The following is a 27,356-nucleotide window of genomic DNA, read 5'->3' on the forward strand; positions in this document are numbered from 1 at the left end:
TTTACTGGTATCTTCAGTTGTGGACTGTCCAAGGCGTCTACAAACTGATCCCTCAGCAACAACTTGAAGACACTGGGTGGTACAGTTGGGTAGGCTTTTAGCATTGTAAGTCCATAAACTTACTACTGTCCCAACGGTGAAAATTTAAATATATTTTGTTTTCACCAATGTACCTCGCTTCTGACATCAATTTTGTAACTTGTTCTTTCATTGGGCATGTTCTTTTTAATTACTTAATGACAATAATACGAAATACGATTCACGTGATAATAACAAATTAAATTTATTTCCTCCTTAACGTTTGATACAAACCTCTATCGCTTGTACACAGTCGTAGGCCTAAGTTCATAAATAACATTTTCATTTTTATATGAAATTTACTGCTAATGGTACTACGACTACTGTACAAATAAACTTACGTGTGCAATTTCACAGATAATGGATTGAGTAACTAAATATAGTGGCAACCTATACTGATCTGAATACTTCACTAACATTTCAATCACTGATCGAACTGAAAACTGATTCACTGCACCAAAGATTTTCGTATGTATAATACATCATTGTTTTTAGATATTTCACAGAATTATCTCCATTAATAACATTCTAGGGTTACTTTTATAAATTTTCTAAATCCAGTGTCATCATCGTGTCGGCAACCCCCTCTGGCAAACAACCAAATTAAAAGACTGAAAATTTAGGTTAGAGTGACGTTATACTATTCACTACTAGTTGTAGTATTCTGGAATGCATCATTGTGAAATAGGTTCGTTACTAGTTATGAATTTTCATTCCGCTCGATTATAACGCCCGTGTGCTTGGTTATTTACAAATTTTAAATACAAATAGCTAAATTCACGTGTGTAACTTTAAAAATAACTAATCAAAATGAATATAAAAAGTACTGGGAATATCTCATCGATAACTTTTATTGTCATGTTTGGCTTTTTGTTTTATACTGGATTGCACGAAGGACTTCTAGGCTTCACGTACTGTTTTGCAGATACGCTAGATTCATCGAAAATATCCAATAAGCGTCCTGTGGACCTCTTTACTCCAGAAGAACTGCAATTGTACGATGGTGGTCTGGATAGTAAAGGACTGTATTTAGCATTTTTAGGGAAAGTCTATGATGTGAGGGAAGGAGCTCAGCACTACAAACCGAGTGGTGGTTATTCATTTTTTGCAGGTAATAAATTAGGACATAAGACATAAGAGAAAACAAAGTGACAAAAGGACTTGTTTAGTTGTTAAAGTTAATCTAACTTCTATGTTAGTACCTTCAAGTTGAACATTTCCATTCCACCATTTGACCACACAAACATAGAACAAATGTGCAGGCATCAAACAAACAGTTTTAAATTCCTAACGTTTTTAATTCTATACTATGCTATAAGGAAAACATTTGTAGATCATAATTTCTAAACTTGTTGTTATATCATTTTTATAGTCGTACTGCATTTTTTACCCTGCAAGTTGATATCTCTTACTCTTATACTTGTAATTTGGTATATGAAAGTTGAAACATACTTTAAGCCAAGTAAAAGAAAATACATTGAACCTGTGTATTTCAGTGTTTTACACTCACAAAAAAGAAACCTATCATTCTCTAGGTATTTGAAGAACTTGTAGCATTCTGACACAATTAAATTCTTCACATTGTAAGCTGACACTGGGCAGCTTGTACATAATTGAATAAATACAGTTGTTTCAGTATTTGTTTAACAACAAGTAAAAGCTTGGAATGATAACTTTAGGGCATACAAGTTTCTTGCATTGGCAACAAGAAAGGTTAGGAGGAGCAGAAATTTGCATAACTATCCCACAATTGGAGGAGATGATGAGGGTGATTTGGTCTGTAGTACATTCACATAATGATATGGTATTTATTAATTTTTTGGTTAGATACTTACAGAGAATAGTATTTAGGGTAAACAAGGAAAAAATAACTAGTGTGTGATGACTAGAAGCTGGAGTTAATTGTAGAATTGAGAGGATAGTTGAGGATGTTAAAGAGGGTAATAAAGAAGTTATTTTTGTAATATATGTTGAGGCTAATGCAATAGGAAGAAAAAAGTCTGAAAAGCTACTTAAGTACAGGAAATTAGTAAGTGCTTTTAAGGCTAGAGGTCATAACATAGTTTTATTGGGAATGATGAAAAGATTTAGTTATGGTAGTGGTGTTCCAAGAAGGTCAATAGGACCAAATGGTTGCTTGAAATATATGCCATTTAGAGTAAGTTGGGTGGATGAATTTATCAAACCCATTTATTGGTGAAAGAAACTTCCGTGGAATGGATGGTGTACATTTGAGTAGGAGAGGGGTTAATGTTTTTATGACAGCTATTAATCCAGCCATTCAGGAGACATTAACTGAATGTGCATAAGATTGGTCCATCAGACTGACCCCTATTGAGGAAATAATGTTTACTATAATTCCAAATTTACTATCTGTATCTTCACAAAATATGGTAAGCTTTCAGTAAATAGTACAAGTCTGTTGTACACAAAAAACAGATGTGTTAATATAGTATTTGTACTCAAGATATGTATGATTCAAACTGATAAGTCAGAGTGCAAGGTGATGCTCATAGGATTAATAAAAATACTTTTGTTAATCTTACAGTTTGCATTTGTAAACTTCTAGAACTTCTGAAATGCATATCTGCAGTTTTTCAGAATACCTTTATGTTGTATCTAGTATTTACTCTCCTTTACCATGAATTGTGCTAAACCAGCAATGAAGGGCAATATGAATAGTTGATAACTGATACCACATACATAATATCATGTTGAACAACACTCTGTAGAAAGTTGTGGTGTATGCACTTTGATCCCAGCTGTGCACATGGGTTTAAACTATTATAAGAGAGTGATAAGGGAATAAATGTTGATTTGGGGTGATTTGACAAAAGTACAGTTTCTAATGCAGTCAGTGAAGATTGCATGAGGGTAGTTAAATGATAATTGTATATTAATTCATACTGTGTGTTTGCTTATCCATGAACTCCTTCGACATATTTGGAGATAGCAGGACCAAACTTAGCAAGTGGACTTGAAGTGGCCTGGAAAATGTTCTTATCCATCTGGCATAGCCCCCCACCAAGAGGGTGAAATGTGCCCAGAAGGTCACTGTGGCATAATGAGAGTGTAGAAGTAGGTTTTCAGGGTCACTGAGCCCAAATCTGGTATCAAATTTGGTGTTCCTAGTCCCTTCAAGATTCCAGGGGCATCATGTTTGAAGCTGCATTCATACCCCATCCACAAGCTAATGGGACCAAATGTGGTATGCATTCTCAGGAGCCATAGGCAGGTGTCCTAACAGGATTTGTTTTGTGGTACAGACTCCCTCTTGGGGTAGCTATAGAAGTGATTGGGAATAATGGAGTAGTTTGATCAGTACAATGGAGCTTCTGTTAATTATGAGAGGGCCTTTGTACCCCACAGTGCAGCACTGGTGTTTTATATTTATAGGGATAAGGCTGAAATGAAAAAAAGAGGCCAGGGATCAGGATAAATTACAGATGCAGTTTATACCAACAGAGAAATCATTAAAAAGAATCTTGTAGATATTGTTTAGAAGGTTGTGGTGGGGTATTCATTCGGTCGTTCGTTTCTGGCAGTTATTTTGATTTAAAAATAATTATCTCCTAAGAAATAATTATTATTCAAGGGTGATCGAAGATTAGCAATCCTCCTTCACCCTGCTCGAGGCATAAGGTTAAATTTCAATTAATGGTCAGCGGATTAATGAGCCGTATGGGCGAAGAAGTAGAGAGAGAGAAAAAAAATTGACACATATATATTCCCATATATATACGTATGATGATGAGGCAAGTTGGCAGAAGTGAAGGCAAGTCCAAGGCATAGCAGAGGCCGGTTGATCTTGAAGAAGGAGCAAGTCTGCAGCTGTTTGACAATTTATCAAAACAAAATGAAACCAACGGGCCTGGCGGGGATCAGTGGATCCAAGTGCCAAGGCTGGGATCTATAGATCCAATGCCAAAGAATTTGATGAAACGGGAGTACCTCGAGAAAACTCACTTTCACTAGTCAGGACTGAATAAAAAAAAACGACTAGTGCCAAAGTGAAGATCTATTGACAGGTTGAAGACCTGGAAAGATACTGAACAGTGAAATGGTTATGCATAGAATATAATATACTATAAGTAGTTTTGTGGATCATGGTGGTGTGGTAGTGGTGTTGTTGTGTATCATGTTGTATGGGGACAGGTATTTGCACCAAGGTTTGGGGTGGTGGCAATTTTATGAAATTCGGCTGTGAGTGAATTTCGGTGGGTGGCTTTTTTGTAGTATTTTACGGCAAGTTTAGAAATGCGGTCTTGTATTGTGTGTAGTGAAGTGTGTTTTTCAATGTAGCACGCAGGTGTGTAGTGAGGGAGGTGGTAAGTGAGGCGTATTACTTTGTTTTGTAGCTTTTGTAAAATCAGTCTTTGGTTATTATTCATGTTACATGTAACCATTGCACCATAGTCTAATAAGGGTCTGATAAATGTTTTATAAATGTACATTATTATTTGTGGTCTGCATCCGTGGGCGTGGTGACTAATTTTGTGGAGGTAAGCTATTGTTATTTTAATTTTCTTGCAAATTCCCTTAAAATGTGTGTGCCAAGTTGATTTAGAGTTTATGGTTATTCCTAAGAATTTAGCAGATTTAGTGAGTGAGATCGGGTTATTGTAGAGGTTCAGTTTAGCTAGCTTGACACGCTTAAGTCTTTTGTTTAATCTTCGGTAAAGTATGATTGCCTGGGTTTTAGTGGGATTAAGTATTATCCTCCATTTGTTGCACCACTGTGTGATTTTGTCAAGAGCTGTTTGAATTTTCTTTGCCGCTTGTGGAGGGTTCCATGAGGTGCTCCATAGAGCTATGTCATCGGCGTATTGTGAGGCGTGCGTGAGAGGCGAGGTTGGCTGCGGTAGGTCATTAACGAAGAGTGTATACAGCAGAGGGCTTAAGACAGACCCCTGCGGTACACCTATGTTAAATGTGAAGGGTTGTGAGACTGAACTGTTGATTTTAACTTTCGCAGATCTGTTATATAAGAAGTTAGAAATCCATTTTGTGAATGTCGTGGATATTTTGTGCTTTATTAATTTGTACTTAAGCCCGTTGTGCCAGACAGTGTCAAAAGCTTTTTGTATGTCTAAGAATGTGGCAATAGTGGCTTGTAGCTTATTAAATCCTGTCAACGTGGTTTCAATTAATCATATGAGGTGGTCTGCAGTCTGTCTATTTTTGCAGCCCGCATTCTGGATGTATGATAATGTGTTGTTGTTTTCTAGCATCCATAATAACCTTGTCGTTATAATTTTCTCTAGAAGTTTGCCAGTGCAGTTAATTAAGCTTATGGGTCTGAAATCACTTGGATTTATTGATTGGGTGCCTTTTTTGGGGAGAACCGTGACGACTGCTGACTTCCATGCATTGGGGAGATAACTCAAGAAAAGGGATAGATTGTATATGTTAGTGAGATCTGTCAGAAGTTTGGGGGATACATTTTTTAGAACTACGTTGGGGATTTTGTCATCGCCTGGAGCTTTATTTTTGAGATTTTTCAGGTGAATTTTAACTTCGGGTGTGGTTATAGGGGTAGATATGTCTTGAGGTGAACTCGGAGTGTGGTGTTGGAGTGTGTTGACTGGGAAAGAGGTAGAAAAGGATGTGGTGTTAGCATTGATAAAGGAGTTAATTTTGTCCTGGTGTTTACTACTGAATCTGGCATCCTGTGGGGTAACAAATGTTTTCTTCAAATAGTGTGCAAATAGTTCAGTTTTTTGTTTATCAGTAGAGACTGCTAGGTTTTAATACGATATGTTGTCTATATCATTATTTTCACGGCATATGCTTTTAAAAGTTTTCCAGAAGGTAGAAGGGTCTGGTTTAAGGTTATCAAGTCTGTTGCAGAAGTTGTTCCAATTGTTGCATTGCTGAATTTTAATTAGCTTTTCTATTTTGTTTTTGACTGAGTTGATTTGGGTTTTTATTGTGGTGGGGGTAACATTTGGGAGCCATTTTTATTGTTTGTCTCAGTTAACTTGGAACAGGCCATTGACTTGGGAAGTTTGTCAGATATGGAAAACTCTTAGAGATAAATTACTAGAAATGCATAGAAAGTGATGATATACAAAGGTAATCAAATGGAGAACTAAACAAAAGCATTATGATTTTAGTGAACTGAACAGACTGTGAGATTTAGAGGCCTGTAAAAGTGCTAGAGAACTGTTTAAAAGGTATTAAGAAATTTAAAAGGACATATGAGAAAAAGTTGAAAGAAAATGTTAAAATTATTAAAGACTTTAGAGTATTCTAAAGGGAAACTGTTTAAATGGGAGTTGGGTCTTTGAAAAATGAAAATGGAAAAGTTTTTTGACTATTTCTAGATATTTCAGTGTCTGAATGCTTTTTTCTCATCAGTTTTACTAAAAAAAGATGCAGGGTGTATTCCACAAATGGATCTCCTTGAAAAAGAATATATGATGTCCTTGAATGAAGTTATGATTAATCAAGAGGTCTTCTCCTCCACTGCTATTTAGATTGCAGAGGCTTCTCTCTTGAATAGTATCTCATGGGAAGTAAAAAGAGAAAAATTATTTATAGGAATTAAAGACACAAATTTGCAAACACTTCTATAATAACTATATCCTGATCAGTGATACCAATATTTTTCGTGGTTAAGATAACCTGGTGGTATTCTAAGGATAAGCCTAGTACACAGTAACTTGGTCTTTGCAATAACTGGAGATTCATTAACCTAACTTGTAGAAAGACAAGTGTACTGATTTGTTTGAGAGATTGAATGAAAGAGATGAAGCATATTGTGAGGTTGAATGAAACAAACTATTCTGGGAAGATGGCAAGCAAAAAGGATGACTGATTAGCTAAATGGTAAACTGTTGCATTGTTGGATTGATTTGAAATAAATAGTGAACTATCTTAAAAACAGTAAATAAAAAGAAATTGTACTTGACAGAAGATGAATTAAAATAGATTATTGATAATGAAGATTAATCACACATGATAAGCAAGTATTAACTGAAACAATGAAATGAAGACAAGATTTTGTCAATCAGCTCTTGCTTTCAAGATCAGATACCAGGTAAAGTGCTGTTGTTAATAGCAGGACAAATAGGATTTTAGGTTGTTTCTACAGAAATATTGAATACAAATCTAAAGAGGTTGTAATATCATTGTATAGGTTATGGTTAGGTCACATTTGGAATATTGTATTCAATCTTGGTCTCCTTATCCCAGAAAGGACATCAAATTGTTGTAAAGGATTCAGAGGAGGGCTATTATAATGATACCTGAGGTGTAAAGGTTATCATATGAGGATTGGTTAAGATCTCTGAACTTTTTTCTTTTGAAAAAAGAAGAGTTAGAGGGGATCTGATTGAGGTGTTTAGAATTGTTAAGGGAATTGATAATCTTGATGCATCATCATTTTTCTTATTTATTAGCGAGAATGATAGGGCTGGGGGATGAAAAATACAGCTTTATTTTTCAAACGTGGTGGTTGGCCTTTTGAATGGGTTACCTTCAGATGTGGTAGATGCAGTTAATTTAGGGGAGTTATCAAGCAACAGCTTGGTAAGTATTTTAATGATAAGGGCATGAGATAGTCCAGTACTGAAATTCACTGTTTCTTTTGCTTCATTGTAAGTCATTTATGTATCTGTTTGTGTGGTGAGAAGAGAAGTACAGAATATTAAAATAAGTTGTAATATGTGCCTTTCATCATACAGTACTCAAGATTATGTGTTTTTGTTATAAGATATACCTAATTTTCAAACTTTCTTAAAAATTAAAATATTACACATTAACTCTGCCAATTTTTTCATGCTGTAGCCTGCAACCATCATCAAAGTCAGCTTTCTCAACAGTCAAAACAGCTACACCATAATGACAGATTTGTTTTTGTTTTCAATGTTTCAAAATCGTGACTAATGTTTCCTTTAGATTTTATTCTGTTTAGTTGATTTGTGCATTTGGACTGACAAAATGTTACAAATATTTACCATACTCAAGTATGCAGTTGTGTATATGCTACATAAATGGATTCTGGTTGGTAGGAAAACAATTGAAGATTATGCATGTTCATCAATGGACTATAGCTCAGAATGATTGTTCATCACACTTTATCACTAAACACTGAAGGTAAAATCTGTGATTTTATAAAGTTGCTATGTGTCTCTTTTTATGGGAATTAACAATTACTACATAATAGGATTATGAAAGATGTAAACACTATTCTGTAGTGTTTTCTTTCTGTTTTTCTTCACTGCTTATGTAAGCAAAAATATCACTATGCAGGCTTATAATGTGTCAACCAACCTTCACTGCATAGGTATAACTAAGTTATGCTATGCAGACCTATCCATTGGTCTTCTTCATTGCACATTTATACGTGTCTTATGTAAAATCAGAGTTGGAAATTCTCTATGAAATAATACAGAAATATGTGAAAATTTTGTTTGATCAGTAGACATAATATGGTAAATTTAAAGCTAACCTTAAATTAAGCTGTATGCACACATTTATTCTTTACTTTCAGTTTCAACTCTGTTAATTTAATAAAATAAATTTACCCTTCAAAACTCCCTTATTCATTGTATTTGTATTCATTGTATTGATGGCAAGCTGTTGTAAACAGTTATATGCCTAGAATATCACCACCACTGCTACAGAATTTTCTTTTTATAATCATTTTGCCTTCTGTTTTTGTGTTGGTGGATGGTGTATCTTCAAAATTAATTTTCTCACTGTTAAAAATTATAAGTAACAGTAATATTTCTGTATCAAATTTTACTTGCAATTCCATTTCATTTGAAAAATTCCCATCTCTTCCATTAGCAATTGTAGATAAAAGTAGGATATCCACTACCCAGTAGTTTAAATTTAATAAACAGATGCAATTCAGAATAACCTTTCTTCATAGTTCATTGGAAGTTTTTTTTTACAACAGACTACTCTAATTAAATTATTTTTCTTTCATATACTAGATGTTTGATCTAAGCTTTATTAAAAGCTCAAATGTTTATAGATGTTTTCATATTCCTAGGTCGTGATGCTACTCGAGCATACGTCACAGGAGATTTTTCAGATGAGGGGCTGATTGATGATGTCAAAGGACTTTCAAATGAAGAAATGATGGGGATCAATAACTGGATGGAGTTTTATGACTCTGAATATGTTTATGTTGGTAAGTTAATTTCAGATATTACCCATGAGTCACAAATTTGCTTTAAATCAGGAGACATTAGGTTGAACTATATTTGATTAAGTTTGTTTTATCTCTTATAAACAAAGCTCTGTTAAAAAAGTTAGCCTTTTTTATTTTAGGCTGTGTCCAGCATTAGGGGCCTGATGGCCATTTGTTATGGTGGCTTTACCCACTGTTCAGATAATTTAAAAAAAAACTAGATTTACATTATTAAGTGAAAAAAAATTGCCTTGATTATCAAAAAAAGTTTGTTTTAAAAAAAACACATTATATTGCAGTGAAAATGTTTAGACACATTAAAGAAATGCATATAGAAACAATCTTTTCTTCCAGTGAACTAATTTTTCCTTACATTTTAAAGAAAGTGCATGTATACCTGAGATAAAGAAGTTTCAAAATACTATTTTCTCATATCTAAAACTTACAAGTGATATGAGTAACTCGTATGTTGTTGAATTGTAATCTTGAAACTGTTCTGTAATGATAACAGTTATGTACGTTATGATAAAAAATGTGGTGGAAAAAATAGATAGATCAGGAAACTATAACTCGTGAGCCAGTCTCATACTGTCAAGGGTCACTTCAATTTTGATTTTTCTAAAGTTTTCAGCTGTCAGTGGAGGACTATATATTTATGGAAGAGTTAAGTGCCTGTTACAAGAATTTGATCACACAGAAATCCATTGGCACTGTGTATGGTGGTTTGACTGGCATGTCTTCATGTGGAATACCATGAATACCCATTTCATTCTCTAACTACTTGAGGTATGTGACAGTTGATGGCATATATCCAGACTAGTATTGAGTTTCTAGATGGAGACACTTCTTGATTATGTTGCAAGTTGTTGCCTGTGATGTATGGATGGCTTTTGCCACTGACCTTTGTGTTTGTGGATTGTTATAAGATACTGCACTTTGCTTATCACAGCTAGAATATGAATTTTTGCAGGTCTCTTTCTGGGGGGTCTTGATGCTATAAATTGATACATATTCCTTTGTTTTCCAGTGCTAATTATTACAAGGGATATTCCTGTCTTTTAAATTCTATCTTTGATCTAAACACATCTTTTTGATCTGTGTGTGTCAGAAAGGGTTTTTACAAACCTCTCCCAAAAGTGATCAGTTTTTTGGTGGCATCACACCACCTGTAAAATGCTAAACAATGTCAAAATGTAGTTTGATACATGTATGTTCTACCATCTCTTTATATCAACTGTGGATGTCATGTGATTTGCTGATTTGATATTCAATATCATTTTAATATAATGTACTCAACCCTCTGAATTATCAATATTTATATTTCAAAACAGAAACAGACAAAACTCCTCACAACTTTACACAACTGAATCAAGTCTTTGTTTATTATTTTGCTTTCCAGAGAAAATAAGTTCAAAACTCACAGCTTCTCCTTATAGCTTAAATGGCTTAAACCAAGTATCATTCTAGAATCCTTTTTTTCTGTAATTTCCAAGAAATTTATATCCTTCTAATAGTAAGGGATCCAAAACTGCACATTTACTCCAGCTGAGTTCTCCTAAGTTTTACTCTTGAACTCAGAATTCTTATAAATAGAACCAAGAACTCCTTTTTCTTCTTTCTATTTATTGACACTTCTAAACTCTAAGCAGAGGGAGTTAGAACTTCATCAACACCCACATACACCTAAATTGCTAAGAAGTGAGACAAAATGTTTTGTTCATTAAATTATGAACCAGGTATATTTCTTATTATTTAATGCTTACTGGTTGCATATTCTTTTGTAAGTACTCCCAGTTTACATTTTTTAACAGCATGTATAATATCTTTGTGTCCACTGCTAAAAAAAATTATTTGTTTAATATTTATCAAGAAGATATCACTTTTTGTCTTAAATGTTTTAAAATATACGTTTTAGCATTACTTGTTAATCTAGTAAGTTTTTGTAGTGGTTTTTAATTGCAAGATAGTGTTTTTTAGAAATAGTACTTCCTCTCAACAGTTTTTCAACTTGCTTCCAGCCAATAGAACTCCTACTCAGTATTAGACTACAGTTCTCCACTTGAGCACTTTGTGTATACCAAATACTTATTCTTTTCCTTTGCACTGCAATGTTCACAGCTGTTAGTCAACATTAAAAGTGTTATATTTTTGAACTTCATTTTATTTCAAGAAAGAAAGATACAGATTTTAAGTGTGATTTCAGTTAGAGTATCTGATATGACTTATCTTTTCTTATATTACTTTGCTTTCTTCTTTAAATTAAACTGTAAGATTCTTGGACACAGAGTCTGTGATATGGTTTCTTTGCCAGGAACATTCCTAATTGTCAGTAACTCAGAGTACCACTGACATATCAGACCTACTATAATAAATAAAAAAAAATATAAAACTTTTAATGATTTTTATACTTTCCATGAATTCAGTTTCATGGATCTTGTTAAACATGATTTCTCATATCCACATTTCTGAAACCTCCTGAAATCCAGACTCTCCTCAATTGGAGTTATCTTATTTTTTCTTTCTTATTCTCAGGTTTCATTTTCAGGCTCTTGACAAAAATATCCATTTATTGGCCTTCCATGTTTTGTGAGCTATGAATTTAATGGCAGATCAGCTATCTTTTTCCAGACCAATTTCTTCTAACAAGTTGGTCCTTACGTCTTCTGGTGTTTCTATGGATTTGTCCCCACTTTGGGAACCCTTTTATTGATGCATTTGTGATTCTTAGCTTCAGACATCCATCTCCCCATGATGTTCCATGCATTCATCTTCATGTGTGACTACTTCTCTCATCCAAAATGTACATCAAGTTGGGGATAAGAAAGTGTTAAGGCCATCTTCTCTCATTCAGTGCATGCTGTTGAGATTCAGTTTTCCACAAGACTGCTTTGGCAACTTCTATATTCTGCCTTCCAAGCCACACTGCTCTTTTCAAACCCATAAAGAAACAACCTGATGTAGTTCATTGCTCTCACATCTGGCCAACTCCTGCTGTCCCTTTTTGCTTAGCCTGTTGCACAGTCTTTCAATTTGGGACCTTATACAGATAAGAGGTAATTCCTGTTTGGTCTACACACCTCCAATATTTTTTTCCTACACAGATTTTTCCTTCACATTTTCTTTTTCAGTACTAAGCTTATTGGGTCAGTATAATTCTACTGATATGAGATCAGTTGGATTCACCCCTCAATTAGAAGTAGGTCAGGATTGTTACTTGTAAGTGTAGGACAGGCCACCTTCTACACTAAGAACTGGACCATTCCGAGTGGTTGTGACCAATTGGATGGGTCTTGAGATGCAGGTATTAGTTGATTTGTTCCTGCACCTGCTTATTCTCTTAAATATTTCTCAAGTACTGTATGGATTGATTTATTCCCATAGTCACAATGCACATACATGATCTGCTGACCTCCTGAGATATACAGACTTGTTGAGCAACTTTTACATTCTGCCTGCCTTTATGACACTTTAGCACTTTAGGAGGGTTCTTTTGACTGTACCCTTCTGCACTACCACTTGTATTGGGCAAATAGTATTCTCTACTTGAGGTGAATGCAGTTTTTCACTGATTGATGCTCCCACTAGTTACCTCCTTTCCTTAGTTTTCTGTTGCTATATTCTCATACAGAAGCTCATCTTTTACATTTCTCCATCTACACTGGGCCCTCCACCACCTCCTCGGTGTGGGATTCTTAACTATGTGTGTTGTGGAGAGGTGAATAGCATTTCTTAAGCTAATATTTTTCTTACCTTAAATTGTTTCATACAGATACCCACCTCTCCACAGAACCACCAACCTTTCTCTTTCACATTTGGTGAGTTTTTGTTACATCATTAAGAATGAGCGTTTTTTTTTTGTAGTGTAGTGATAATTGCATAATAGATTGGTGCAATACACATTATTACATGTAAAGGTAAGAGTTTTATTCAAAGGCTAGGTGCGTGCCTGAAAAATTTTGGCAATGGCATGACGTATTAGTTTTCTGGTTTATGGAGAGGTGAGTATCTATCTGAAATTCATATTTAGGTAATGAAAATGTTAATACCAATGTAAGTCATTGATGACTAACTCAACTCCACACACAGAATAGCTTGATTCCTTCACACATCTGCCCATGAGATTTGCATGGCATTAGCTTTGAGCTACCTCCCACCTAAAAAAAAGAAACAAACATGTAAAACTTGAACTGTGGTAGTGAATTATGACATTGTTATGCAATGATATCCCTTCACCAATAAGAGAGTGACACAACCTCCTGGCACAATAGCTCCCCCAAAACACTTGCAGATGAAACATCTTTGTTTTTTTCCTCAGCATTGTCTAGAATAAACATGTTTTTAAATTATTAATCAATTACATGAGATTTGTGATGGCTTCCTACTGAGTTAAATTTCATTAAATTTCTCTGGTTTAGTGTTTCTGATTCACATAAACAGCATGTTTTATTTTAACTTTTAATCTAAAAAAAAATTCATAATAGTGTTTCATGCACACTGGGCCACCTCCTCTTGTCCATTTGGCTGACATTCTTCCTCCCCAGGTTGAACATGGCCAGGATGGTGATTATATTGGTTGGCTATTTCCTCCAGGCAGAGCTTTATCTGTGGAGAAAAATCTTCTCCCTTCTGATCTCTTCCTTGACATGATTTTGCAGGTATGATCTTTTCTTTCACTTTTGTCTTTTGATTCCTTCTGCGCTTAACTACATTAAACTCGTACTCAAACTATGTTGTCTTCCTTCCTTTGCCTGCCATTCGCATCCATGCAGACTTGTTTATTGAACAACTGCATACCTCTGCTAACATGCCTCGTCTACTTGACTTGTCCTTGCTTACAGCCATTCTTCATTTCCATTCCTCAATTCCCAGTCTTTGGAATCTCCTTTACCTGTTTGGGGAGATTGAGTGGACCCCTTAACTTCTATCTCCCTTTCTAGTGCCCAATTTTCATGCTTTTGTCTCTGTCTTAGCACCCTCCTATGTTATCTCTCATCATTTCATTGTGCTCTGGAGGAATTTTCAGAAGTTTGTTTTCTTCTTTTAACCACATTGGCCTGTACTTCTTCTTTATCCCTCCTTACTTAATTACTCTGCTGTTGGAACTTGTTGTGACAGGATGCTCTCGTTACTAATGTATGCTTCCCCCATGCTGATTTCTGTGATCTTCATTGGGCTCCATTTCTTCATTCAGAAATCTTTGGAAATGTTCCTGCCTCACTGGAGACCTGGGCTGAGGTGGTCCAGCATCAGTCCTCATTGTCTACTTTGGTTTCTTATTTTTCTCGACCTCACCATTCTGTTTCTGCTCCTAAACCTGCTGAATCCACATCTGTCCTTCCTTTTCCAGCTACCTAGCCTTTTCTACTTCCCATCATCCCACTTTCCAGTGTCAGGCTTGTCACTCGTCTCATTGGTGATTACCTTGTTACCTGAGGGGGGACCCATCTGGCTCTTTACCAGCCTTTGGTCTCCATTTTTGTCAGACAGAAGGGTTCTTCAGGTTCTCACCCACAACCTATCTCTCCACTTCTCCTCCTTCCCTTTCCTCTTTTCCATTTCATTTCCTCCTCCATCCAATTCCTTTTATCTTCAGTATCTCAAGGATATGGTCTTAGATCTCTTGACCAAGAATGCCATCATGAGGGTATTTACTCCTACACCTGGTTATTACTCTTGTCTTTTTGTGGTCCTCCAGAAAACTGGGGACTGTAATCTGGTTATTGAACTGTCATCTTTCAACCAGTTTGTCATTCTTAAATTCCATATGGAGGGTTTCTTTTTTCAGCAGTGGTTCTTTTCAATCAGACTGTTGATGATCAAGATTTCCATTTTGGATGCCTTTTTATATTTGCCAGTCACCCCATCCTCCAGACGTTTTCTTCATTTCATCCATTGGGATTGGTTTTTCTAGTTCTATCTTGTCCTTTTGGCTTTGTGTTTGCTCCTTATACTGTCATTTGAGTCATGAGGGCATTTTCCTGCCTTGTTCAGAGATTGGGCTGAGATTCCATTATCAAATGAATGATTGGCTTCTTGACTCTTCTTGGGTGGACTTTTCCTCTTACACCTCTATTTTTTTGCATGAAAATGCTCAGCTGGCTTGGCTTGTAAAGTCTTTTCTCATGCCCATCATTATTTGGTACATCTGGGTGTGTTCTTCAACTCCAATCTCCTTTGGACTCAGCCTTCACTACTTTGCCTACAAGCAGTGAAATGTCCTGTCGCCAAGATTTGTCTTCTCTTTTACTCCATGCATGTGAGGTTCTTTTGTTTTTGTAGACTGTGGCTTCTCTTGAAACACTCATTCAATTAGGCCACACACACATGTACCTGTTCAAGTGGAAATTGAGGGACCAATGGAACCTTTTCAGAATCTGTTGTCCTCAACTGTTTGCCTCTCCTCTGCTTCAGGACTTTTCTTTGTGGTTCACCCTGACCGTATTTTTATTTCTTCACAGATGTTTCTCTGTTGGACTAGTGTGTGTCTTTAAATGAAAATATGACTTTGAGTTTGTGGGCTTCAGAGGAGTATTCACTCCACAACCATGTACTCAAAAATTTTTTGCCTTCCATTGGGCATGCTTCCATTTCCTCCCTCTTCTTGTGGATCAGTTGGTCATGATCCATTCTGACAATTCCATGTAGCTAGTATTAAAATGTTTAGCTCAGTTTTTAACTTTTAGTTTTAATCAGTTTTTATTATAAGTTTATTTCTAAATAGAATTTAAGAAAATATTTAGTGTATATATATTTCACTTGGAAATAATTAGTGTATTTGTGATGTCACATCTGACACCATTATTGTATTTTCTAACTTTGGGTAGTAACAATTAAAAGTTGGGATATTGTATTGTATTACGTGTAACTGTTATTTAATGTTTGTTAGTTTACTTTTTACAGTACGCTAATAGTAAGTGCACTGAAATACTTGTCTGTTACAAAAAGTTTATTGTCTGATTTTGTGCTCTAAATGTTTAAAATTATCATTATTATATATGTATTATTTGCTCATAAAAATATGCTGGTATGCACAATAATTATGAAAGGTTTTTTTTTCTTCAGGGGCAAATAGTTTGCCCCTGAAGAAGAAAGATCCAACTTTCCAAAGCGCTCAGGTTATAGGGTTTTTTATTTATTTCTATCAAGACTTCTTGAATCTACGTGTTTTTCTAACATCATGTATGAAAGGTTTTTATACTCCTTTTAGGAAAGGTAGTTGGCAGATATTATGATAAAGATGGACATCCCACACAAGCCCTTCAGGATGCTTTAGCAGCCATTGAAAAAGCCAAAGCTAATAAAAGAGATGAGGCAGAGGAGAAACAGATATTTCCACCATGTAATTCTGAATGGAGTGCTGAAAAAGGTGGCAGAGTTTGGTGCTCTAATAAAAGGTATGAAGTGCTTGAGAAACCATAATTCTGCTGAGTTTGTATTAGCAAAAGGTGGTTATCTATTCTGTAGCAACTATAACAGACCTAATTCTACAAATTAAAGACTTAACATATTTTACTAGCAAAAAACGTTTTTTTTTATCCTGTTTCTTTGATATTATCATGACCTTTTTCCTTGTATTACAACAAAATTCAACAGTACTGCACGACTAGAACGGGTAAACTGAATTAGAATAGAATCAATAGCAGGAATGGTAAAATGTGTAATTGTGAGATATTTGTTGAAGTAGAATTTACTTATTATTAGGGCTATTCCATTCATTAGATCCCCCCTCCCCTGGTGACTCAGTAGTAAGTTTCTGGACTTATGCCACTAAAAATCTGTTTTTGATACCTATGGTGGTTCAAAGCAAAATAGCCCATTGTGTAGCTTTTTGTTTAACAACCAACAAACCATTCATCAGGCATTTTTTATTCTTATCGCCATGTTTTAACCCATTTGTTTCACAGTCTCGAGTTTATGAACCGCATGAGTAGTATGATCGTATTTGGAATACTATTTTTGTTTTTTGGAGTTATTTTTGCCTTATAGTCATATCAAGCAGCAAAGTTTAGTTTAACATTTGATTCAATCATCTCCTTCTAAATGATTCTTTCAGGAAGATGAACAGGCTACCAGCAGTAACCTGATGGCATGTCTGCTGTGGGTAACATGGGAAGCTTTTAGAAGTGAATCAACATTTCCAAGAGATGCTGTATCAACTTTCATAAGGATGTCTAGCCACTGTCCTCTAGCCAATTTCAAGTTCTCCTTAGTGCTCTAATTTCCATGTGAAACATATTTACAAACCTATCCTCCCCATATGACTTAGTCCAATTCCATTGTTTTGTCTTTGCAAAGTGAAGATATGTTGTTCTGTGGCAATGATTGGCATTGGTCAAGGGCTCAAGTTGTGCACAGCATGTTTTGCCATATGCATGGAGTGACAGATCATTTCTACAGACTTTACTTGGTCTAAAAACAAAGGTAGCACTGATGGGATCACAATTCTTAAAATGGATGCAGCTAGGTGTTTACTAATCTGGTAGTCATTTTCAGAATGTTTCTTTATTATTAACCTCCACCACATGGTCAAGCCACCTGCATATGTGTAATTAGTATCAAAGAGAAATTACCAATAACTTGCTTTTGCAACAAGTAACAACAATGCAGAAACCAAACTTATGGGAAAGTTTAAAAGCGTGCACAACTGCATGTAAATGAAAAATCAAAAGCATGCTAATATATTTAAACTAATTTAGATTTGAACTCTTCTGTGAAAGTCTTTGACAGCTCTTCCTACATTATTTCATCAGACCTTTCATAATGAATACTGCACAATGCTCGTCTTTCAGTTGTGCATGGCACACATGAATTCAGTTCTGGCAAGAGAGAGAGATCTTCTTTCTGTTTGTTGATGTAGTAACAGATACCACATAAGAAAACCTATCTTCTTTGGACTTAGGTTGTTGGAACATTTATATTCCAGTTCCATGAAAGGAATCTTTGGAGGTATTTGACCTAGGTTTCTGATCAATGTTGCCAACTGCTGCAGTTATAAGTAAACTTCTTTGCAGCTCTGGAGGGCAGACAGAGTTCTCATCCTTATAAATGTGGCACATGCTGTTGGATAAATCTGCAGAAAATGCAAACATCCTGTCATAGGAAATATGGCCCTAGTGTAAAGAGTTTGTCAATTAGCTCTTATTTTAAAGCCTTGGTATGCGAGAGAAAACAAGATGAATTGGTATTGTAATTTCTATTTCTGTGTTGTGTCTAATGTTGGTGTGTCCTCCTCTTTGAAAAATCACACTGTTAAATTTAAGTAGTTGCACCTTCTATTTTTGGATTAGGCTTTGGTATTGGGCCATCCAAAATTATTAGTACCAATGGCATACGTTATTTTAACACAACTTTTTCTTGTCATTCATCATCAAGTGTTTCAAGAAACGATGTTTTCATCTTCAATATTTTCTTCTGATAAACCTTCTATTTGTGTCATATTCTACACCTTCTAAACTGATATTTTTTCTTTCTTTTCTTTTTTTTTTTTTAAAGAGAAACAAGACATAAATATGGTACTTGGCCTCTTGTGCAATCAATTTTCCAGCACTAAGTTTTGCAAGTATCCTTTTGTTTGGAGGATTACAGCACATCGATGAACTGTTATCAATCCTAAAAGTTGATAAATTGTGTAAAATGTCCTCAGGAGCCTCTTGTTTTATAAGAAAACAATTAGGTTTTTTCTCTACATGGTCTATTGAATGACTATGGCATGTGTACTTATTGAGGTTTTCACAGTTTCACTGCCGTCAGAGCATTTTTGCTTTTCTATTCTTTGAAATTTGACACTGTTAATATTTAGTTGTGCAAGACTTTTATTACCTGACTTTATTGTGTTTCTTGACCTTTGTAGATTTTTGTAGTTATCAGATCTAGTTATGGGTTCTTGTGAAAAGGAAAGAAGCCACAATGCTACAGAAACAACTACAGCATGCTTTCTATATGGGAACTTGTATATAAATTTTTAGAGATTTGAAAACAACAACAAGTAAGCAAATAATTTTGTAATATAAGTGAAATATAGTCATGCACAAGCACAAATATAGAAAAATATCAGAATATGCATCATTTTAAATGTATATTTATCTTTATAGTTTTACTTGACAAAGTTTCTTATATTTTCACAAACTTTATATCAAAGTTAACCAAAATTATTTTCTGGAAGAGAACTTTTTAATTATATGTTAAAAAAGATATAAAACTACATTTTGAATAGATTTATAACTAAACGTTTTTGATTGGATGATATATGTTCACAAAACCAGATGTATGTGTCTTCCAACTTGGTTTCTAGCTGCCATATTGGATTCTCAGGATGATTTTGTAGCTGATTACTTAGAGTGGGTTAAAATGTACATTTATGCCAAATTTCATGATTTTTTTATGATCAAAAATGCAATTTTTTCATGTATCTACCTTACTGTTAATGTATATGTTACATTTAAATTCTTAGTTTATCTATATAGTTACTTTTGCCCATAAAGTTCTTAACAGATTTCAAGAAATAAGGATGTAATAATTGGAATTTTAATTCTGCTTGGAGCTGTCATTAGAGAAGAAGTCTTTAATTATAATATATAGCAAACTTGCAGTTACCAAAACAAAAAGTCCCTTCAATGCAGCTAGTTTTTATTTTACTTACAGTGGTGGAATTGACAGAAACTGGATTGGTGTGCCACGAAAACTGTATCGTCCAGGAGAAACAGAGCCTCGTTGTGCATGTGTACGTACATCAGGACCACCCTCAGGCAGCTCTGACACAACAGAGCATGAAAATAGAGGAGACCTAGACAGTCCTCTTCTTAAAGAATATCCAAATTGTTCTCCAGAATCTGTGACTTGTTCTCTTTCCCCCTAGTTTAAACATTAAGTATGTGTTTCTTTTCAGAGACCAAATTTTTCATTAAAGAACAATTATTTTTGATTACATTGACTAGTATCACTCATAGTAATCAACTAAACAAAATTAGTGTATCCAATTATTACTATTTTTAATTATTCTAACTATCCAAGTAAAAGAAATATTTCCATTATGATTTCTCATTATTATTTTCAATTAATATTAATGTCATGTCTCACTAAAATAACCAACTAGTTGAAATTTGTATTTCTGGTGATCACTATTTTTTATATTAGTTGAATTTTATTAATGATTAATCTATTAGCAAGTTCCATTAATCATTCAGCTCTTCGTACCAGTCAACCTTCCTGTTTGTATCTTTTGACATGAACTTTCAGACCACTTCCGGCTAAAAGTATTGTCATCTACTAGGAGTAATGTGTATTTTTTTCACTTAATTCCAGTACAAATTGTTCTATTGATTTCTTCCACCTGGAATTAATTTTTTGTACATCTCGGATATTCTTTCTTGAGCCTTTTATATCAAGATGTAAGTTTAGTTGTCATATATGTAAGTCAAATGGTGGGTGTTACTACTAAAAGTAAGAGTATTGTCAAGAACTATGATGTTAATTAAGTTTGGCCAAATCATCAACAAGTCATTTTGAAGTTTTCACACTTGAAAGAGCAAAAATAATGGGATGCACTTATTTTAGTTTTGTTTTACATGTTTATGATATCTGGTGATATTACCGTAGAATATTTAAAACTGAAAATTGATGTGATGCATTAGAAGTATGTGTGTGCTTTGATAGTAATAACCATGTTCACAGATCATAATTTAAAAAAACTTCTGTATGTAATATTTCTTAGTTTCCATATGAAATTATTATTTCATACTAGAGAGTGCTTGTGACTGGAGTTTACAGTAATCTTTTTTCATATGGTTAGTTACGTTTTGATGTAAAACTAATATGTTAAGTATTGTTACGTCTCTGTATGTTTGCTTGTTAATTCTTACAAGATACAAGTCCTTTCTTTACAAAACTTGTTTATTCTTCCTCAATACAACTTTGTAATGTACTTAATTTTCACAGTAACACACACTATAGTTCACAACAATTCACTCACTTTCTATCGTGCTTGGACTTAATTGTCCGTCCCCGCAAACCACAGTTCCGATCTCTGTGTCTGCTATCCTCAGTTCCCGCCGACCGTAACCTCTGTCTTTCTTTCTCTCTGCCTGCTTCGTCTCAGTCTTTGTCTCCACTATTGCTTCAACTCTGTCTGTCTCTCTCACTGTCTAGCGCACTTATATACGATAATACTGCCTGTTCTAGAAACTTCTAAGACTCTCAACACGTGCTACCAGCGTCAATTGACTCCCGCTGTCGCAACACACTAGCGAATCTTCTAGAATATTGTCACGTGACCCCGCTGTCGTAACACACTAGCGAATCTTCTAGAATACTCGTCACGTGACCCCCACTGTCGTAACAGTATTATCATGTGATGTGATAACACTACAAATGCAATAAGTAGATTTTCAGATGTGAGTAGAATAAACAGTTTAATTTGTTAGTTTTTTGTGCTAAACTTGTATAGAAGTAACAGCAAAATAAAATCATTAAGCTGAATAAAAAAGAAATTTGTAACAATAAATTGTGATATATAGCTATGTATGTTTTTCAAAGTCTGAAGTAATCTTTGAAATTGTATTTTGTAGCAAATCCAATGTATATTGTTATACCAACTCAAAAAAGTATAATTAGTCAATTATAAAAAAGTTTAATCTTACTTGTATCAACAAGGAAAGCAAGAAATGCATAGGTTCATCAAAATCTACTTGTAGCTTTAAATTTGATGTATTTAGTTTTTGATAAATTAAATCTATGCATTTTATTAAGGTAAATCACACATTTTGGATGTAGAATGACTGTAGAAAGAAAGTTAAGAGTAGAAGATTGTGTAATAATTCAAAAACGTTTGTACAGATAAGACAGGTATGTGATCTTCGTCAAGTTAGGCTAGGTTAGGATTGTAAAAAAACTGCCTGAATAAATAAATTGAATTTATAAGAACCGTAACTTTGCCCCCTTTTCAGTGAAACTACCATAAATTTTTAATTCTGTACTGTACTGTTGGCTTGTACAAAGGTCATAAGGTGGGATCTTTTAATAAAAAATTCATAATTCTATTTAGATGCATAGAAATAACAAGATTTAGTGGCAGTGATGGTACGTCAATTTACCCATACATTACTCATACCTCTCTATGTATACATATATATATATGCACATGTGTTTGTGTATTTGTGTAATATATACCTCTACATAATTAAACATTAAAGAAAGTGAAATGGAAACTATGGATTGCCTAGTTTTAGTTCAATTTCTGTATTCATTTCTGTCTCAAATGTTATCATAATAATATGAATGTGTAAATTATAAATGGAAATTTAAAAGGGTTTTCTACACTTAGTAGTGAAATATTTTCATTTACCTTTTATATGACATTTTTCTTCTAAGTATTTTCCTAAAAATAAGTCTTAACTTTCATGGGTTCTTTCACTTGTAATATACTTGAAAGCAAGGTGGTTAGGGTGCTTGACTCGTAAACTGTGGATTGTGGGTTCAAATCCCCATCCTACCAAATATGCTCACCCTTTCAGCCATGGGGGCATTATAATGTGATGGTCAATTCCACTATTATTTACTAAAAGAGTAGCCCAAGAGTTGGCAGTGGGTGGTAATGACTATCTACCTTCCCTCTCATTTTTTATTGCTAAATTAGGGACAGCTAGTGCAGATAGCCCTCGTGTAGCTTTGCGCAAAATTAAAAAACAAACAAACAAGCAAGGATTGTCCTTGTTGATGAAGTTCTTGCCTTTAGTGGTTAAATCCTCATTGCTTTCCTTTCATTCTAAATTCAAGCATCATTATAGAAAGAGATGCCTGTTTTCACACAGAAATTTATCATCAGCATGGAAGTAACTTGAATTCTTGCACTTTTAAAGATTTCATTTTATCAAAATTAAGTTTTGTCACATTTGAAAAAATCAACCTTGATGATGATTTTTTTACAAACTTAGTTTTAAAGCATTAAACTTCTAATTATTTACTAGAATTTTTGTATTTCTTGTTGCAGCTTTACTATTATTGTAAGCTTTACTTTCTGTGTTTTAAATTAAAGGTTTGCTAGAGGATGCATGATGTTATAATCTGGAAAACTTGTTTAGTTGTTGGTTTCTTTAGTACAAAGCTACACAATGGGCTAACTGTGCTCTGCAAATTACAGGAAATATAACTCCAGATTTAAGTGTCTAAATTCCAGAGACTTAACACTGATCCATCAGGGGATAATTCATGTGGTAAGGAGAAGCCAAATATAATATAAATGAGTAATCAGTGAATGAGAAGTTTGCAAGTATTGATTGTGTTAGTTTGTGATTCAGTGCAAGTTGTTATGTTCAGTGAGAAATCAAGTACTCACTAAGTAATTCATTCAGTTCAGTGTCAGAAAAGTTATTTAGTGTTAGAAGTGAGAGTTATCATGTCTATTCTGCTATTCAGTTACTCAATCATTAATTAGCCATGCATTATAAAGTCAGTTAGGTTTATATTCATTTGGAGTTTATGTATTTGAAATTAGGCACATAAGTGAAAGAGGCTGTAGCAAACATATATATTGAAGGAATAAATTAATTTGTTATTGTTATGTGAACTGGACCCACCCAATGATAAAACTCGTTACAACACTATATCAGCCACATTTAATTTGACACTCATGGCTAAGTATTAGAAACATTTAGAGATGTGTGTAATTGTCAGCGAAAATGAAATAATAGTTTTGAATTTTAGATAATAAATTCACTTAATATTGTAATCAAATCACAAGTTTGATTGTTTTATGTTATAGTTTAACAGGTTTATGTGAAATTAAAGAATTAAAATACAGTTCAGTGTGTTACAGAATATCTCTTCCATATACAATTTAACTTATCTCTTATGGTTATTACTGTTGTTGTTTTTTGTGAGATAATGAGGTTACATGTTTGCTTTAATTTTAAATTTTGGAGTTCATATTTCTCTAGTCCTAGTAAACCATACTTGTGTGGTATCACTGGTAAGTTGTCTTTGTGACAGTGGGAGCAGGGACCAGCCGACATGATGGGGACTTCCCCATCAAGTTTTGTTTTCAGATAATTTTTAAAAGGTGAATATATGGAAAAATTTTAATTCTGTAGGCGCTTTGTGCCGATGCTAGTTGTAACTCAAACAGATGATCTATATGTATTGATACCGACAAAATATTTACAAATTTCTATTAATTGTGCATTGGCAAAAATCGCGTTCAAAATTTTCTCTCCCTCTCTTGCTTTGTTTTTTCTGATTAGTTTCCTATTTTGCCTACCGATTGATCGCAGTATTCTTGTACATAAACCAGATCTCAATTTATTATTTTGTCTCTTAAAACTCATTCGATATAGGTCTTTGAAATCAGGACAGTTTACTCATATTTTTTTTGTATAATATATTGTTAGAAATCTATGTCACTAAGCACGGTGGTGTTTTAGTATGAAAGGATGGGCTGTTACTCTGTGATGCTTACAAACGACTGATAAAGTTGAGTTATAACCTTATTTGAGCATCTAATTGCCATTATTGTTTCATAGCCAGCGAGACTCATAATATCATTGAAAAGTGGAGAACTGGGAACTAGCTAAAGAGCCAAAGTGTTCATCTTTCTTTTTTCTTCTCCCACACTAGCCAAAAAATTAATGAAGTTTTTCACAATGGTAGAAAAGCATTTTAAGAGCATTTGGGAACAGGCTATCATTAAGCACGGTAGTGCTTAGTATGTAGAGGTGGGCCGAGGACAAAAATGGCCGCTGCATTCAATCTATTACTCTATGATGCTTACAAATAACTGCTAAAGTTGAGTTATAGCCGTATTTTAGCACCTAATTGCTATTATCGAATGTTTCACAGCTCATATAACAGTAATATTATAATGTTCTTCTACCACACGTATGTATGTGGGGAAATAATAAAAAGGAAAACTACAACTTAGCAGTGAGTTCAGTTGATAAGCGTGTATTATTCCATGTTTTATAAATAACAGTTCAATTTCTGGTCTATAGATGGCAGCACAAATTGTTTTGTGTATGTGTGTATATATAAGACAACGATTTCTAAGCATAATCAAATAATACATACTACATGTTTTGACAGGGCATTGGTATGTCTTCTTCGGATATAGTACAAAAACCTGTGACAGGGATTTATTTTTTAAAGGAAGGAAACTTTCCCAAACTGAGATGTTTAGGGATGTTGATATCCCTCTTTGCCCCCACTCGCGATAAAATGTTTGCTAAGTTCATGGATTTGATAAATTTCGAAAGGTTGATTATAAGTTTCACTATGGTGGATATGAATACTGGAGGGCCAGGAGGCAGAAAGAAGATCAAGACTGATGACGACGTTGAAGAGAAGAAGCAAGATAACAAACATTTGACAAAGCATATCACAACAAACACCCAACGTATTATACAAATCCAAACAAAGAGCTTTATATAAAGAGTAAAAATGTTTCTTTGGGCAACAAAATGTAACAACACAGTGTTATAATGTGACGACGAAAATTGTGACAAAGTTATTACCAAAAGGAAGGTCAAAGCAGTCAGGGAGGTGAAGCTAGGTGAATAAACTTTGCCAGATTTTGTTAATGTTACTAGGGCCTTTGTCACGGTTTAAAGATAGAACACCTCTTCATAATTTCAATGCTTTCAAGAATGTTTTATTCTATCCTATGTTTATGTTGGTGTAAGAGGGACATCAAGTATTTATGCAACTGACTAATGTGTGTACATGTTATTGATGTCTTAGTTTAAAAACACCAGTTTCTTAAATATCAAAAGGATACATATATCACAGTCTATTTTCCTTCAAATTTTCAGTGGGGTCGAGCATGGTATCATACAGCAAAACCTGGGATCTGTATGATGTCCTCCCCATTAACCAACGTGACCCTAGCATGTGGTGGACTCAATTGCATGCACATGCAGTGAGTTTGGGTGAAGATAGAAGGCTTGGGTTCTGTAAATGCACCCTTAACGTCAGACCAGTGCTCCGGGATACTTGTACCATCCTGGAGGAACTATTCCAGTTTTATTGGCCTCCAATGTATCCAAGATTAAAGAAACTGATATGATATTAACAATATATATTACCATTGAATTATAAAAATAAAACAAATGGTCACTTATCAACCTACTTCAATGAAAGTGTTTTAAAAAAAGAGGGAACAAGTAATAATAAAACATTTGCAAAAATTAAGTATGAAGTAGGGACAGCAATGCCAAAAAGTACAGAAACAAGGTAGGAATGAATACTAAAACCATACAAAAATAATGAGCATACAAAAATCCCTACATAAGTAGCCAGTAAATACTTGGTCAATCTTACAAGCTTATAGTTATTAGCTACTGTAAATTTAAATGTTTTTATTCAAACTTGAATTCATGCAACTGACAAAAAATGCAACATTTAGTTGTAGATAAAAGGTATTCTTGGAAAGTTTTTGCTACTTATATAGTAATAAATCCTAGTTGCAATAAAAATATTCTGTTAACATAAATTTTAGTTCAAACAAGTTTAGCCATAAATTTAACTTCTACAGAAACAATGTGAAATATTTTAATCAACTAAAAGTGTTACGATTGCAAAACGTCACAGAGTACCAACAAAATTAAAATAGAAAAACTGTTTAGAAAAGTTGTTCTTCTCGTTTGTCAGAGTTTAAAGAAAATTACAAAATACTTATTTTCAGAAATGTAATGAAAATAAAACCAATATAGCAAAGAAAAACTACAATCTTTTCCATCCGAGTATGGTCTGTTGAATCCGAGCATGTGTTTTCTACCATGTATCCATTTCTCTTCTCGTTTTAATATGAAAATTTACAAACAAATTTATTTATTCAGTTGTATGCAGGTTTTTAGGTAATAGGTGGGTTAAGAAAGTTATTCAGTTCATTTCACTGTAGCTAGCCATTGTTCTGTGTCATTCACCTAAGGTACCTTTGTCTTTCCGTGCGAAGTGTTTTTGCAAGATTATCATGCTGGGTATGCAAATGGACAGTGTCCTTTTCCACTGTCAGATGAGGTAATGTCCAGAGGCTACAACTTCCCTTATGTTCAATGGAAATGTCCAACAAGTCACGTGGGTGGTGCAAGTTACCGTAGGAAAATATGACATTATATATATATATATATATATATATATATATATGCTA

At 34.2% G+C, this 27,356-nt stretch overlaps 1 protein-coding gene across 2 annotated transcripts; it reads left to right on the plus strand.

Annotated features, from left to right (window-relative positions):
• Positions 1 to 557: 557 nt before the first annotated feature.
• Positions 558 to 22,425, plus strand: LOC106467720 (neuferricin-like). Of its 2 annotated transcripts, XM_022395906.1 has the most exons (5): positions 558 to 766; positions 1,004 to 1,189; positions 9,083 to 9,223; positions 16,431 to 16,617; positions 19,865 to 22,425. In XM_022395906.1, exons 1-5 carry the CDS (start codon positions 748 to 750, stop codon positions 20,076 to 20,078), a joined length of 747 nt encoding a protein of 248 aa, XP_022251614.1. In that variant the 5' UTR covers positions 558 to 747; the 3' UTR covers positions 20,079 to 22,425. The 2 variants fall into 2 exon arrangements, with proteins under 2 accessions (XP_022251614.1, XP_013783549.1); XM_013928095.2 differs by having other exon boundaries at positions 558 to 1,189.
• The last annotated feature ends 4,931 nt before the right edge of the window (positions 22,426 to 27,356 follow it).

Source organism: Limulus polyphemus, unplaced genomic scaffold (genome assembly GCF_000517525.1).
Source record: "Limulus polyphemus unplaced genomic scaffold, Limulus_polyphemus-2.1.2 Scaffold2717, whole genome shotgun sequence".
Taxonomy (NCBI): Eukaryota; Metazoa; Arthropoda; class Merostomata; order Xiphosura; family Limulidae; genus Limulus; species Limulus polyphemus.

What these genes read in the sequence shown, in the direction of transcription:
- LOC106467720 (XM_013928095.2), top strand. Translation starts at nt 889, where the DNA reads ATGAATATAAAAAGTACTGGGAATATCTCATCGATAACTTTTATTGTC. An exon ending in CTCTGAATATGTTTATGTTG is followed by an intron (nt 9,224 to 16,430) that starts GTAAGTTAATTT and finishes TACTCCTTTTAG; the next exon opens with GAAAGGTAGTTGGCAGATAT. An exon ending in GTTTGGTGCTCTAATAAAAG is followed by an intron (nt 16,618 to 19,864) that starts GTATGAAGTGCT and finishes TTTTACTTACAG; the next exon opens with TGGTGGAATTGACAGAAACT.